This window comes from Dama dama, chromosome 1, assembly GCF_033118175.1.
Source record: "Dama dama isolate Ldn47 chromosome 1, ASM3311817v1, whole genome shotgun sequence".
In the NCBI taxonomy this organism is placed as follows: domain Eukaryota; kingdom Metazoa; phylum Chordata; class Mammalia; order Artiodactyla; family Cervidae; genus Dama; species Dama dama.
Window position 1 is genome coordinate 45,003,960 of NC_083681.1, and position 17,772 is coordinate 45,021,731.

General features: G+C 35.5%; 1 protein-coding gene across 1 annotated transcript; it reads right to left on the reverse strand.

The window, feature by feature from the left end:
* Nucleotides 1-11,618: 11,618 nt before the first annotated feature.
* LOC133059146 (olfactory receptor 5P76) lies at nt 11,619-12,581 on the reverse strand. Its single transcript, XM_061146490.1, has one exon. The coding sequence runs from the start codon at nt 12,579-12,581 to the stop codon at nt 11,619-11,621; it is 963 nt and encodes a 320-aa protein (XP_061002473.1).
* Nucleotides 12,582-17,772: the final 5,191 nt, after the last annotated feature.

The window sequence follows — 17,772 nt, forward strand, 5'->3', positions numbered from 1 at the left end:
TAGGCAATGACTATCAAATGCATTAAAAGAAATCAAAGCTCTCAGTAAGTGGAGAGGAATATAATCATGAATTTGGTGACTCAACATAATAAAGGTTTATCAGTTCTCCCCAAATTAATCTATAGGTTTGATGCAATTCCTATTAATATATCAGCTTGAATCTGGTATATTAGTTATAATCTGATTCTATAAATTAAATAAAAAGCAAAGGAAAAGTTCAATGTAAGTTTTTAAAAATAGAATGACATCCCTGATTTTAATACTCACTACATATTAATAGTAATCAAGATAAAATGTTTTCAGTGGGGAGGGGGATTAAAAACAAACATCAATGTATAGAAGATGTGGTATATATATACAGAATATTACTCAACCATTAAAAAAAAATAAGACCATTTGCAGCAACATGGATGGACCTATACAGTGTCATACTGAGTGAAGTAAGTCAGACAGAGGAGAAATGTCATATGATATCCCTTATATGTGGAATCTAAAAAGAAATGATACAAATGAACTTACACAACAGAAAGAGATTCACAGACTGAGAAAAGGAACCCCATTGTTGCCAGGGGGTAGGGGGTAGGGTTGGGGGTGGGGAGGGGTAGTTAAGGATTTTGAGAAGGTCATGTATCAGTTCAGTTCAGTTCAGTCACTCAGTCGTGTCCGACTCTTTGTGACCTCATGAATCGCAGCATGTCAGGCCTCCCTGTCCATCACCAACTCCCGGAGCTTACTCAAACCCTTGTCCATTGAGTCGGTGATGCCATCCAACCATCTCATTCCTCTGTTGTCCCCTTCTCTTCCTGCCCCCAAACCCTCCCAGAATCAGGGTTTTTTCCAATGAGTCAACTCTTTGCATGAGGTGGCCAAAGTACTGGAGTTTCAGCTTCAGCATCAGTCCTTCCGATGAACACCCAGGACTGATCTCCTTTAGGATGGACTGGTTTGATCTCCTTGCAGTCCAAGGGACTCTCAAGAGTCTTCTCCAACACCACAGTTCAAAAGCATCAATTTTTTGGTGCTCAGCTTTCTTCACAGTCCAACTCTCACATCCATACATGACCACTGGAAAAACCATAGCCTTGACTAGACGGACCTTTGTTGGCAAAGTAATGTCTCTGCTTTTTAATATGCTATCTAGGTTGGTCATAACTTTCCTTTCAAGGAGTAAGCGTCTTTTAATTTCATGGCTGCAATCACCATCTGCAGTGATTTTGGAACCCCCAAAAATAAAGTCTGACACTATCTCCCCACCTATTTGCCATGAAGTGATGGGACCAGATGCCATGATCTTAGTTTTCTGAGTGTTGAGCTTTAAGCCAACTTTTTCACTCTCCTCTTTCACTTTCATCAAGAGGCTTTTTAGTTCCTCTTCACTTTCTGCCATAAGGATGGTATCATCTGCATATTTGAGGTTATTGTTATTTCTCCCAGCAATTTTATTCCAGCTTGTGCTTCTTCCAGCCCAGTGTTTCTCATGATGTACTCTGCATATAAGTTAAATAAGCAGGGAGACAACATACAGCCTTGACGTACTCCTTTTCCTATTTGGAACCAGTCTGTTGTTCCATGTCCAGTTCTAACTGTTGCTTCCTGACCTGCATATAGGTTTCTCAAGAGGCAGGTCAGGTGGTCTGGTATTCCCATCTCTTTCAGAATTTTCCACAGTTTATTGTGATCCACACAGTCGAAGGCTTTGGCATAGTCAATAAAGCAGAAATAGATGTTTTTCTGGAACTCTTTTGCTTTTTTGATTGTCCAGCAGTTGTTGGCTATTTGATCTCTGGCTCCTCTGCCTTTTCTAAAACCAGCTTGAACATCTGGAAGTTCACGGTTCACGTATTGCTGAAGCCTGGCTTGGAGAATTTTGAGCATTACTTTACTAGTGTGTGAGATGAGTGCAATTGTGCGGTAGATTGAGCATTCTTTGGCATTGCCTTTCTTTGGGATTGAAATGAAAACTGAACTTTTCCAGTCCTGTGACCACTGCTGAGTTGTCCAAATTTGCTGGAATATTGAGTGCAGCACTTTCACAGCATCATCTTTCAGGATTTGAAATAGCTCAACTGGAATTCCATCACATCCACTAGCTTTGTTCGTAGTGATACTTCCTAAGGCCCACTTGACTTCACGTTTCAGGATATCTGGCTCTAGGTGAGTGATCACACCTTTGTGATTACCTGGGTCATGAAGATCTTTTTTGTACAGTTCTTCTGTGTACTCTTGCCACCTCTTCTTAATATCTTCTGCTTCTGTTAGGTCCATCCCATTTCTGTCCTTTATCGAACCCATCTTTGCATGAAATATTCCCTTGATATCTCTAATTTTCTTGAAGAGATCTTTGGTCTTTCCCATTCTATTGTTTTCCTCTCTTTCTTTGCATTGATCACTGAGGAAGGCTTTCTTATCTCTCCTGGCTATGCTTTGGAACTCTGTATTCAAATGGGAATATCTTTCCTTTTCTTCTTTTCATGTATACACTACTTTATTTAAAATGGATAACCAACAAAAGCCTATTGTACAGAACATGGAACTCTGCTCAATGTTATGTGTCAGACTGGATAGGAGGAGGATATGGGGAAGAATGGATACATGTATATGTATTACTGAGCCCCTTCACTGTTCCCCTGAAACTATTGCAACATTGTGGTAATCAGCTATACCCCAATACAAAATGTTTTTGGTGTTAAAAAAAAAAAAAAAAAAGCAATGGAATAGAACAGAAAATTCAGAAACCGGTTCACACAAGTATAGCCAACTAACTTTAAACAAAACTACAAAGACAATTCAATGGAGAAAAGATAGTTTTTTCAATAAATAGTGTCTCAATAAATGGAATAATTAGAATTTCATAGGCAAAACCAAACAAACCTCAATCTAAATTTCACATCTTATACAAAAATACACTCAAGATGGACCATGGACCAAAATATGAAATGTAAGATTTTCAGAAGAAAACAGAGAGTTACTCATGACCAGTTCTTGACACCAAAAGTCCAATGTATATCCAAAAATTGATAAATTGGAAATATCAAAATGCAAGTTAAAAGCATAAATAGATATCACCACACACCCATTAAATGGTTAAATTTAGAGAAAACTAATAATACCAGATGTTGGCAAGATTTTGAACCAATTGGACTCTCAACATTGCAAATGGTAGTATAAAGCAGTACAATTACTTTGACAATAGTTTGAAAATTCTTAAAAAAAAAAGCGTGTCTCCTAGAAATCCCATTCTTAAGTGTTTACCTAAAACAAATGGAAAAAATATATCCACACAGAAATAATTCAAATGTTCATATCAACATCATTCACAATAGTTCCAACTAGAAACAATTCCCAGCAACTGGAGAGTAGATTTAGAAAAGTGGTGTATCTATACAATGAAATGCTACTTTATAATATAAAGCAAAACTATGAATATGTAAATTATTAATGTATTTGTATGTATCAAAATAATTATGATTAGAGAAAGAAATCATGTGCCATAGTGTATATACTGTATACTCCTCATCTTACAAATTTACAGAAAAAGAAACTGATTTATATTGTCAGAAAACAAATTGCTGGTTATTTCTAATCAGGAGTACAGAAAAAAATGCATTGCCATGGGGCAGAAGGACATTGAGAGATAACATAAATACTTTTTTGCTTGATTGTGGTTGTGATTTAATGGTTAAATGGGTAACTATTATTAAATCATCCATTTTAAATGGATTCAATTATTTTACTGAAGGTTATTATACTTTAGAAAAGATTTTAAAAAAAACAACCAAAGCCTACAGTTTGGGTATATAGAATCTTTATTATGTGATGATGTTGTTCTTCATATTGATTAATGTGTTGGTTACATGGGTGTACACATTTGTCAGAACTCCCCAAACTGTATACCTAGGTTTATGCATTTTACTATAGGTAGGTATCCTTCAATGAATGAAGTAACAAAAAATTAAAAATTCCCCTTTTGTCATTTTAATGGGGTTTAGGAGGGTTATAAAATGGATGCTTGTATTTATTTCATCTTTACCCAGAAGTCCCTGATCCCATATGAGTTTTAGAATTAATTTTTATGTTCTCAAAAAAAAATCCATTTGGAATTTTATTTAGGATTGCATGAGTGTTAGAGATTGATATAAATAGCATTGACATCTTTGTTAAGTTTCTTAACCCAGATCATTAATATGTCTTATTTTTTTGTGCTGTCTTTTTTTTTTTTTTTTATTAGTTGGAGGCTAATTACTTCACAACATTTCAGTGGGTTTTGTCATACATTGATATGAATCAGCCATAGAGTTACACGCATTCCCCATCCCGATCCCCCCTCCCACCTCCCTCTCCACCCGATTCCTCTGGGTCTTCCCAGTGCACCAGGCCGGAGCACTTGTCTCATGCATCCAGCCTGGGCTGGTGATCTGTTTCACCATAGATAATATACATGCTGTTCTTTCAAAACATCCCACCCTCACCTTCTCCCACAGAGTTCAAAAGTCTGTTCTGTATTTCTGTGTCTCTTTTTCTGTTTTGCATATAGGGTTATCGTTACCATCTTTCTAAATTCCATATATATATGTGTTAGTATGCTGTAATGTTCTTTATCTTTCTGGCTTACTTCACTCTATATAATGGGCTCCAGTTTCATCCATCTCATTAGAACTGATTCAAATGAATTCTTTTTAATGGCTGAGTAATATTCCATGGTGTATATATACCACAGCTTCCTTATCCATTCATCTGCTGATGGGCATCTAGGTTGCTTCCATGTCCTGGCTATTATAAACAGTGCTGCGATGAACATTGGGTGCACGTGTCTCTTTCAGATCTGGTTTCCTCAGTGTGTATGCCCAGAAGTGGGGTTGCTGTGCTGTCTTTTTGATTCTGGCATTGTGCTTCTATTGAAGTATAGAAAATGATCAATTAGCATCTTAAACCACACATACATACTATACACACATATCTTTCATTTTTTAATGTACTTTATTACTTCATATACATCAAAACTACAGCTTAGAATTTTTTTCTGCAGCTTAGAATTTTTCCTTTAGATTTTTATTGAAGCTTAGGTCTGTAGACAACAAATCTTTCCAGGGTGGTTTGTCTGAAGATATCTTAATTGTGTCTTTATTTTTAAAAGGTCGTTTTATAATTATAAAATTTTTTGTTGAAAGTTTATTTTCCCTTTTACAGCTTTGAATATTTCTTTCCAATAGATTCTGACCTCCATGGCTTTTTTTTTTTTCCTGATTAGAAATCAGGCATTAATTATATCAGAAAGAAAGAAAGTGAAAATGTTAGTTGCTCAGTCAGGTCTGATTTTTTGCAACCCCTTGGGCTATAGCCTGCCAGATTTCTAAGTCCATGGAATTCTCCAGGCAAGAATACGGGAGTGGGTTGCCATTCCCTTTTCCAGGGCATCTTCCCAACCCAGGGGTCCAACCCTGAATTGTAGGCAGATTCTTTACCATCTGAGCCACCAGGGAAGCCCAATTATATCAGAGTTCCCTACAAATAATGTGATGTTTCCTCTTGCTGCTTTCAAGATTCACTTTGGTTTTCAGTACTTTGCTATTATGTTCACAACTATGAGACTAAGTGAGTGTTTGAGTATGTATATGTATGTATCTTACATGGGATTCACAGTGTTTTGGGATTTTTAGGCTAGTTTTTTTTTCTAACCAGATTTGAGACATTTCAAACCTTATTCTTAAATTATTCTATAGCCTTTTTTCCTTTCCTCTTCTCTGAATATTTTTTTTTGTCCTTAGATACTTGATTATTTTACGTTACTGTAAACTTTTTTAAATTTTCATTTCTAATTGCTTGTTACTGGTATTTAGAGAAATACTATCTTATCTCCATCTTGCTAAAGATCTCTAATCCTGATAATCTATCTGCACTTTCTTATTTTCCACATGAGCAATTGTCTTAATTATACTTCATTTCTTTATTTTCAATCATTATGCCTTTCATTTCTTTTTCTTGCCATAGTGCACCAGGAAGAATAGAAATGTTGATAATAGGAATCTTCTTCATGTCCCCAGACACAGTGGAAAAGCATTAGAAGTTTCAAACATAAGTCGGTTTTCTCTAGCTCAAGTATTTTTTATCCTATTCCACTTTTGCTAGACTTTTAAAATCATAACTGGATGTTAAAAATTACCAACCTTAATTTTGAATCTGTTTGCTATTATGTTTTTGTCTTTCAGCCAGCTAGTGTTCAGAAGTTAACTTATTGATTTAAAAATTCTTTTTAAAAATCTTGTTATTGGAGTTCAGTTGCCTCACAGTGTTGTATTAGTTTCTGCTGTACAGCAAAGTGAGTCAGCTTTATGTAGACATATCTTCCCTTTGTCACCACAGAACATTGAGTAGAATTCCTTGTGCTATATAGTAGATTCCCACTAGTTGTCTATTTTATACACAGTAGTGTATATATGTCAATCCCAATTTCCCAGTTCATCCCAACCCCTCTTTCCTCCCTTGGTGTCTATACATTTGCTCTCTATGTCTATCTTCATTTCTGTTTTGCAAATAGATTTTTGCAAATCCATTTTTCTAGATTGTACATATATGCATTAATATACAATATTTTTTTTCTCTTTCTGACATACTTCACTCTGTATGACAGTCTCTGAGTCCATGCACATCTCTGTAAATGGCACAATTTCATTTTTTTTTATGGCTGAGTAATATTTCGTTGCATATATGTGTCACATCTTCTTTATCCACATCTCTGTTGATGGACATTTAGATTGCTTCCATGTCCCAACTATTGTAAATGGTGCTGGAATGAATATTGAGGATGCATGTATCTTCTCTAATTATGGTTTTCTCTAGGTATATTCCCCGGAGTAGGATTGCTGGGCCATATGATAGTTCTGTTTATAGTTTTTGTTTGTTTGTTTGTTCATAGTTTTTTAAGGACCCCCCCTATACTTTTCTTCATAGTGGTTTTATCAATTTACATTTCCATCAACAATGTAGGAGGGTTCCCTTTTTTCCACATTCTTTCTAACATTTTTTTTTTGTAGATTTTCTGATAATGGCTCTTCTGACCAGTGTGAGGTGATATCTCATTGCAGTTTTGATTTACATTTCTCTAATAGTGAGTGATGTTGAGCATCTTTTCATGTGCTTGTTAGCCATCTGTATGTTTTCTTTGGAGAAATGTCTTCTTAGATCTTTTTCCCACTTTTTGATTGAGTTGTTTGTTTTTCTGGTATTGAGTTCTGTGAGCTGGTTGTATATTTTTGAAATTAATTTTGGCAGTTGTTTCCTTTACTGTTATTTTCTCTCATTCTGTGGGTTGTCTTTTCACCTTGTTTGTAGTTTCCTTTGTTGTGCAAATGCTTTTAAGTTTAATTAGGTCCCACTTGTTTATTTTTGTTTTTGTTTCCATTTCTCCAGGAGGTGGGTCACAGAAGATCTTGCTTTGATTTATGTCATCAAATGTTCTGCCTATGTTTTGCTCTAAGAGTTTTATAGTTTCTGGTCTTACATTTAGATCTTTAATCAATTTTGTGTTTATCTTTGTGTATGGCATTAAGAAGTATTCTAATTTCATTCTTTTGCTCGTAGCTGTCCAATTTTCCCAACCCCACTTATACAAGAGGCTATCTTGGCTCCATTGTATATTCTTGCCTCCTTTGTCAAAAATAAGGTATCTATAGGTGCATGGGTTTATTTCTGGGCTCTCTGTCTTGTTCCATTGGTCTATATTTCAGTTTTTGTGCCAGTACCATACTATCTTGATGACTGTAGCTTTGGAGTATAGTCTGAAGTCAGGAAGTTTGATTCCTCCAGCTCCATTCTTCTTTCTCAAGACCACTTTGGCTATTCAGGGTCTTTTGTGTTTACATATGAATTGTGAAATATTTTGTTCTCGTTCTGTGAAAAATGTCATTGGTAATTTGATAGTGATCACATTGAATCTGTAGATTGCATTTGGTAGTATAGTCATTTTCACAATATTGATTCTTCCTACCCAGGAACACGAAATATCTCTCATCTGTTTATGTCATCTTTGATTTCTTTCATCAGTGTCATAATTTTCCATATACAGGTCTTTTGTCTCCTTAGGTAGGTTTATTCCTAGATATTTTATCTTTTTGTTACAATGGTAAATGAGATTGATTTCTTAATTTCTCTTTCTGATTTTTCATTGTTAGTATATAGGAATGCAAATGATTTCTGTGTATTGACCCTGCATCCTGTGACTTAGCTGAATTCACTGATCAGCTCTAGTAATTTTCTGATAGTTTCTTTTGGATTTTCTATGTATGGTATCATGCCATCTGCACACAGTGAGACTTTTAATTCTTCTTTTCTGATCTGCATTTCTTTTATTTCTTTTTCTTCTCTAATTGCCATAACTAGGACTTTCAAAACTGTTGAATAATAGCGGTGAGAGTGGACACCCTTTTCTTGTTCCTGATCTTAGAGGGAATGTTTTTAGCTTTTCACCATGGAGAATAATTTTGCAGTTGGCTTTTCATACATGGTCTTTACAATGTTGAGGTAAGTTCCTTCTATACCCATTTTTGAAACGTTTTTATCATAAATGGGTGCTGAATTTTGTTGAAGCTTTTTTCTGCATCTATTGAGATGATCATATGGTTTTTATTTTTCAATTTGTTAATATGGTGTATCATGTTGATTGACTTGTGTATAATGAAGAATCCTTGCATCACTGGAATAAACCAAACTTGATCATGGTGTATGAGCTTTCTAATGTGTTGTTGAATTCTGTTTGCTAGAATTTTGTCGAGGATTTCTGCATCTGTGTTAATATTGACCTGTAATTTTTTTTTTCATGTTGTCTTTGCCTCGTTTTTGTATCAGGGTGTTTCTGGCATTCTAGAACGAGTTTGTGAGTGATAGTGACCTATAATTTTTTTTTTTCATGTTGTCTTTGCCTGGTTTTTATATCAGGGTGATTCTGGCCTTGTAGAATGAGTTTGTGAGTATTCCTTCCTCTGCAGTTTTTTTTTTTTTTTTTTTTCCCCGACTCTTTTCAACCCCAACCGTAGCCCACCAGGCTCCTCTGTCCATGGAATTCTCCAGGCAAGAATCCTGGAATGGGTTGCCATTCCCTTTTCCAGGGGATCTTCCCAACCCAGGGACTGAACCTAGGTCTCCTTCATTGCAGTCAGATTCTTTACCATCTGAATCGCCAGGGAGGCCCATATACCTCTCTGCTGCTGCTAAGTCGCTTCAGTCATGTCCGACTCTGTGCGACCCCATGGACGGCAGCCCACCAGGCTCCCCCATCCCTGGGATTCTCCAGGCAAGAACACTGAAGTGGGTTGCCATTTCCTTCTCCCCTCTGCAGTTTTTTGAGAGAGTTTCAGAAAAATAGGCATTAGCTCTTCTCTAAATGTTTGCTAGAATTGCCCTGTGAAGCTATCTGGCCCTGGGCTTTTGTTTTTTGGGAGATTTTTGATCACTGTTTTGATTTCAGTGTTTGTAATTAGGTTGTTCATAATTTCTATTTCAGCAAGAAAAAAAAGGGAGAAAAATCAAATCAACAAAATTAGAAATGAAAACGGAGAGGTTACAACATACAACAAGAAATACAAAAAATCATAAGATAACATTATGAGCAACTATATGCTAATAAAATGGACAACCTAGAGGAAATGGACATATTCTTAGAAAAGTTCAACCTCCTAAGACTGATGCCCATAAATCTTAATGATTCTGATTCTGTTGTCTGCTGTTTCCACTGACTCCCGTGATATGTGTGATACCTTATTTCCTTGGTGCTGGTCACACTTTTTCAGTGTGTGTTGGTTATCCTGTTTAATATTTAGTAGGAGTAATTGAGGCTTGAGTTGTTCATTTGATTGTTCAGTTCACTCAGAAGTACCACCTGTGGTTGAAAACACCTTATACACAAGTTGAAGGCATGAGACTCTCTAGATCTCCAGGGCTGCACATAAGTGCAAGACTTGGTCACTGGGTTTCTGCTTATCTTGAGGATTTATGTTAAACTTATCCCTATAATTCTTATCTAGTTGTGCCCTAGGCTTTGATATTTGTTCCACCCATCCCCAAACATCACTGAATGCAAACCCAGGATGGTAACACTTCCTTCTTGCCTGTCAAATTCTCTCATTGCTGAAGCATACGTGAGTGTTAGGTGTACTTCTCCGGATTCTCACAGTCCCTGGTAAAGCAATTCCTTATACTGTAATCTCTTCTGTGATATTTAAGATATCTTAAGCATCCTATCATTTGTTTTTGTTGTGCTTACCATGGGGTTGATTCAAATTACCAAATCTGTCATAACCCTAAAGGTGAATGTGAGTGGAATATTAGACTCACACAAATGTACACAGGTAACATCATATACAATAGGCAGTGAGTGTCTTCACCTCAGATGTTATCTTCCCAATGAGGTCAACACTGATACTTCCTGCCTTGGCAGGTTAAGCTCCATTATTCTGTCTGCTTTTTCTTTCTCCATACCACTACCCCCTTCAAATAGTCTGAATCACTAACTTGTTGGTTTTATTATTACGCTTTTGCTATGAAATAAATACTATGAGAGAAAAATAAATTAGGTGCTTGTAACTTATATTTCCAGTGGCCTGTGACTGTCTCTGGAATACAAGAGTAACTCAATATGCTTTTTGAATGTATGAAAGAATAAGTGAATGAAGGAGATGATTAATGCCCCATGACTCTGTGAGCAAAAATATAGAATTTGTGCCTGAAACATTAAAGAGGGGACAGGAAAGGTCAACAAATGCAGTTGTCATCAGCACATAGAGGTTGATCGAGCATCTCCAGGAAATAGTCACAAATTCAGGGGGAACAATCCAGTTCCTTCCAGCTTCCTTAGAAGGATGTAAGCCTGACCATGAACAAGTCACTCCAAGAAATTTTTCCACACAGTTCCTGAGCAATTTTTCTGTTGTTCAGTCACCAATTTGTGTCTAACTCTTTGCAACTCCATGGACCACAGCACACCAAGCAGGACCCTACTAATTCCTGGAGAGAAATCACTGTTGAACCTGACAGAATTCACAAGTCAATCAGGGACTTCTGTTCTTCCCTGGGGACCCTCTGTGTGGTGACTGGAGCCAGAGACTAGGAACATAGGCCAGAATTTATGGATCCTTAAAGTCCATGCTGAGCATATACCTGAGAGAACAGGTATATGCTCTGTTCTGCTTCCTTGAAGAACATCTCCAGAAACTTTCAGATTCCACTTTGTCATTTCCTCTCAGAATGTGCACAAGCAAAAAGTATAGTTATCTCCCTTATAACAAAATAGACTGCATTTGAAAATGAACACAAGCTTAAATGTTTGGAGACACAATAATCCTATGGTAGACTACAATTTTGGAAAAAATATACGAATAACATTTTAGAATGATTTTCAGGAGATGAAATACTTTTATGTGAACCAATTTTTTTCTTAATTGTAAGTTTAATTTTATTAAAGGAAACTTACTATGGGTCTCTGACTTACAATTAGGTATCTGAAAATCTTCTCCCTACCTTTACTAAAAGATTGCAACCAGGATAATGATGTGTGATGGGTATATTTAAGCCACAAACACTTAATTTCCTCTTATTATTATATATATGGCATATTATTGTATCAAATCCTATGAAATAACAGACTTCACTGAGAAAGTATTTTTCTGGCAAGCTCTCTTTAGAGCCCCCTTAATCTCATTGTTCCTGAGGCTGTAGATGAGGGGGTTCAACATGGGGATCACCACCATGTAGAACACAGACACCACCTTGTTCTGGTCAGTTGAGTAGCTGGACTTGGGCATCACGTAAATGAACGTGATGGTCCCATAGAACAGAGTGACTGCTGTGAGGTGGGACGTGCAGGTGGAGAAGGCCTTGTGGCGCCCCTCAGTGGAGTGCATCCTGAGGATGGTGATGAGGATGTAGATGTAGGATACAGCTATGACAGTCACTGTAACCACGATGATGGAGCCAGCTGTAAATGAGGGGACAACTGCAGGGATACTGATGTCAGAACAGGAGAGTTCAACCAAAGGAGCAAAATCACAGAAAAAATGATTGACTTGATTTGGTCCACAGAAGTGTAAAAAATAGAAGGAAATAGTAAAGGAGGAGGCATTGAAAAAACCACCTATGTAAGCCACTATGAGTAACTGGACACAGACTTGTGTGGACATTTTGGTGGAATAAAGCAGTGGGTTGCAGATTGCTATGAAGCGATCATATGCCATGGCAGCCAGAAGGATGCATTCAGTTGACCCGAAGAAAACAGCTGAACCAAGCTGGATGGCACAGCCAGGGTAGGAGATAGTATTTTTCTCCACCAGGAAGTTTACAAGCATATTGGGTGTAACAGAAGATGAATAGCCCACATCAGCAACGGCCAAGTGGCTCAGGAAAAAATACATAGGATGATGGAGCTGAGACGAGATTCTGATAAGAATAATGGTGCTGAGATTCCCACATATGGTCACCAGGTAGATAAAGAGGATGATCATGAAGAGGATGATTCGAAGGACTGGATCATTTGTTAAGCCCAGTAAAATGAACCCTGTCATTGTAGTGTCGTTCCCATACCCCAGGGAATCCATGAGATAAGGTAGCTGCTACCAAAATGAACCTAGATGAAACAATTTATTATAGAAGTTGTAAATTTGATCATTTCATTTTCTTTAGTACAGATATAGGGTGTGATTATAAATAAATATATTCAAGAATCAGTGCATAGTTACATGCAATTGTGAGACTATCTGTATTTTTAAAATTATTTTCAGCAGAATTACCAGAAAACTTTCTTGAAATAATGGCTTTTACCTTTTATATCATATTGTGTCCAAAATGCACTTAAAGTAGATTTAAACTCATAGAACAAATGTCACAAATGAGATAAAAAAATCAATAAGTATAATTAAAAAATTAGAAATGTGTAGGGTTTTGTAATAGAGATCTGATTAATAGCTAAATTTTATTATACTTTTACTAAATTATAAGCATCAGTTTAAGCATTTTATATTTATATGCTTATAATTTACTGCATGTGTGTATATATAGTCTATGCTTATAATTTAGTCTGGTATTTAGTATATATGTAGTGTGTGCATTTATAGTTTATTTTTCATAAAATAATATTAATTTTTATTATTTTATAGGTGAGTAAACTGAATCTGAGGAGGTTATATAAGTTGTACAAGATCATATAGCAATTGATAGAATTAAAATATGAAGTCCAAAAAAATCTGATTACCCATTTCCTATAGTAACCATGCAATAAATAATACTGACTAAAAAGTCCAGTACACCTGGCAGTGAATACATAACAGATTATCCTTTAAGCCTTCTGGCAGTTATGTATATCTCTTTTATACATAGTTAGTTATGTATTTCTAGTTATGTATTTCACAATATTTATCCCTTAAAAATTTTTTAAAGGAGAAATAAAAATGTTCTTGATAGTATAACAGAAACCAATTTCAAATTAGGATTGTGGATTTTTTAAATTAAAAAGATTATTAGGAGTTTGAAATATTGATGTAACCACTATGCAAAAAGCATGATTGATATAAGTACATAATTAAAATACATTTATTCAAACAAACCAGATTACTTCCTACTTTAACAATGTTTTCTATTGGACTTTTATAGAATGAAATATTTTCAACATAATCTATAAATGAATAAGGTGTGGTTCAAAATAAAGAATGATTACCTAGTTAGTGGTCCTCATTTCTGAAACTGCTGACTTAAATCCTGAGCTTTACGTGATGTGTTATTCTCTTGAAGCTAAAGCAACAGTTCCACAAACAAAATAATTCTTTTTATAAAAATAGATATAATATCTTTCAATTTTAAAATCTTCAATTGAAATCTTTAAACACCAGTAAATGCCCAAACATTTCTAGTAGTAAGTTTATTAGCATTATGTTGGAGTGCTGAGTTTGAAGACTGTTGAAAGAGCATATGAGTTTTCTTCTTATAGATCAGTGAACAAAGGATCCTTGTTATGGACTATGCTTGAAATTGACTACACATGAAATTGATGGTGGAAACAGCTCCGCAGTTAACATTACCTACTAGTTGCTTGATTAAAACTGCCCTGTTCCCCAACTCTAACTTGTGAATTCAGAGACAACTTTAGGGAGTAGAACGTTCTCAAATGGTAAATGAAAATCAGTACACCTATTAAAAAAAAGAAAAAAAAGAAAATCAGTACACCAGATTCATTAACAAAAGCTAAAATCTTACCTCCCGGAATAAGAATTCATCTTTCTGTAACAAATTATGGTTATTGTGATTATAAAGCTATCTTTAATTTTTGTTTGCCTTTGGGGATAAATCTCTGAAGAATCTAGAGATTCAAATGTGAATTCAAAAGCAACGTTGGAATGTCATTATGTTCCATAGTGAATACTGAACAGTTCAATTCACACACCAAAGCAACTAATATTTCAAGAGTCTTTCAATTCTCAAGTGGTCAATTTATTCTTTTGCTTCTATTGAGATGTTTATACATACTTCTATAACCTTCATTTAATAATTTACTAGAAAGTACAATACAATAAATTGTCTTAGAGATTAAATACTGGTTCCAGATTTTCTTTGATATTTCCAATTAAGAAATAGTACTAAATTTCAGGTATAAAAAGATAATTTTAGATTTATCCATCCAATATATGTTTTTTGATAAGTAATCTATATTGATATTTATAAGACATGATATTAACTACTTTGGGATAATATGTGATAGAATATGATGGAAAGTTGAATTTTAAATTAAAAAAATTGAACATGTATATTAATTATCATATCAGAAGTAAAAAAGCAAAATCTTTAAAAGTCCTCTAGAGAACTACAAAGTAAAGGGATGACTTCCAGATAAGAAATAGTCTCTCACTGTCAGTAACCTTAAAGCATTCCCTTTCTGAGTAGTACCTTTTGAGTAGATAGATAGTAGTAGAATACAGGTATTTTCAACCCTAATATTCAATCCCAAATCAATTCTCTTGCTAATCCTAAATCTGTTATCTCCTGTATAAGCCTCTGAGGCTTCGTTTTTGAGGAACTGGGATTTGCCATCAATGAAATGTAAGAACAATCAAACATTCAGGGCTCACTTTTGCTAAGAACTGTGCTTAACAATTTTCACAGATTTAATTCTCATGAGAATTTTATGATGTAGGTACTTTTATTATCCTCATCAGATGAGAGAACTGAAACTGATGAATGCAAGCAACTTGTACTGGATGATTCTGACTCATATTGATAGTTTCCCACTTTCAGTGCTACTGACTAACAGCTTCACTTTTATGCTCGCTCATTCCTTCTCTGAAACCCAAGACCTTCTAGAAAGGCATTAGCAGTCTGCTCAGTCCAAAAGCAAGTGCATCCCAGATATGGAAGAAGATATGGCCCCTGGGGCAACTCCAACCAGTGGAGGCTAGGATTCAGTACATAGACCTTCTTCTCCTGTTCCTTAGATGGTCATTTCTAAAAGAGAATCTCTGAGCTTTGCACACATCCATAGGAAATCAAGCCACTGTTGCCATAGCAGTGACCTTTGTAATATAAGCAGAAGGAGCAAGATCTCAAGGAGAGAATGGAAGTGCCTGATTTTCAAAAATGAATGAAGAGAATCTAAAGTGAGAAACACTTGTTTAATATAAAAAATATTGTATTCCTCTTAATTTCTTTAAAATACATAAAACTTACCAAAGCAAAACAAGTAATATTGTCAAGTGGGGTCTTTATGATTAGAGACGTAAGACATATGTCTGACAAGTATAGCATAAAGGTGGAAGGAGGAAAATCGGCATATAGGATTGCAGGGTCTCCATACTACATTATTGGGACATCCCTGGTGGCTCAGAAGGTAAAGAATCTGCCTGCAATGCAGGAGACTCAGGTCCTAAGTAAACTGAATTTGGTTTACATATATTTGACAACTGAATTTGGCAACATATATTCTTATCCTGAGAATAACCCCTAAGCAGCATAATGCAAGAGGTATGCCAAAATGCCAATGGAAAGATTTAAGTGAGATTTTTATAATTCAAACAACCCAAAAGAAAACAGGAAAGGAGAAGAGAGAAATATCAATACCAACAATAATACTGATAATGAGCATCTATGAAAAACTTTCAGCTAACATCATTCTTAATGGTAAAAGATTAAATGACTTTCACCTACACTTGGGAAAAGAAATAAAGTTCACCATCACTACTTTTATTCAGCATTATACTGGAGGTCCCAGCTATTTATAAAAAGCAACAAAAAATTTAAAAAGTATATAGTTGAGACAGAAATAAGTGAATCTGCTTCCATTTGTAGATGTCTTCATGCAGAACATTCTAAGAAATCTATAAAACATGTACTATAACTCATTTAGTAAGATCACAGAATAACATTCATAATATATAAAAGAAATTTTATTTTTGTATACTCCAACAAACAATGGAAAGATTAAAATAATGTATTTCATAAAACATGTTAAAAACCGTTGTATTTAGGAATAGTTTTATGGAAAGTTATGCAACACATCTTCACTAAAAGTTATAGAACAGCTGAGAGAAAAAATAAACAATGGAGTGAGATATACCATGTTCATGGACTGGAAGACACAATATTAGTAAGGTGCCAGTTTTCCAAAACTTGATGCTTGGATTCAATGAATATGGGTCAAAATTCTAGAAGGACAGCTTGTATAAATAGACAAGCTGATTCTATGTAGGTGTGTGAACTAAACAGATTAGTGAAAGTATTATTATTATTTTTAATGAAGGCAGTTTCTCTAAAATAGGACCTTAAACTGTAATTCATATGTGAGTGATTTACTGAGGAATGACCTCAGAAGAAAACTGTAAGGAGAGGGAGAGGCAGGACAGGCATGGGGATAAGCTGGATAAAGATGTGGGTTCTACTGAAATGTAGCTTCAGTTTGAAACCCTAGGGAGCACTGAACCATGAATGATACAACAGTTGCCCTACCATGTGACAACAGGGTGTTTTGGTCATTGTTGCTTTTAAATACTGTATCATTAAGTTGTTGGCTATGGGGCACTGTGGGAATGAGGGCATGCACTTTCAGATATTTCTAATCATTTATATTCTTTTCAGCAACCAGTAAATCTCAAAAGAATATATTAGCAGCTGAGTCTCAAAGAAGTTGAAATGTTCACTGGCCTGGTAAGGGAGATTGGGAAAAGACACAAAACTCTCTGCCTAGCTTCAGAAAAGTCCCAATTTATTGCTATGTAGAGCTACCCGGGTTGCAACACTACATCTGCTAGCTTTGAGGTTCTGTGTCCAGTGGAGGTTATACAAAGTGTCTCTCTGCATAGAACTCATACTTAAGGACTGCAGTTTCTCTCTTTGTTTTTATGCATCATTCAAGCAAGGGGCTTCATAGATGAGGTAGCATTTATGCTGAACCTTAAAAGGAGTGGGCAAGTTTGGATTCAAATCAGGAGAAGGAATTTTTTTCTTTGACAGAACAGAGTACAAAATAAGGAAAGAGCAGATATTAAGCAGAAGATAGCATGTTCACTGGTTAACAATCAAGTGTTGTATTGTTGTTGGAGATAAGACTTAGTAGCCCATTAGGTAGAAGGTAGTACAGATGATGAAGACCTTAAAGGCCAAGCTGATGGGAGAGGCAATTAGGAGCCATTTATAGATTTTATGAATGCCAGTACAGTAACTGGGGCTTTATATGAAGTGGAATTTTCCTTCACAACCAGGTCTTTTATAGAATAGTTGCCTCTGAGAGAGAAATCATAGTGTTTATGC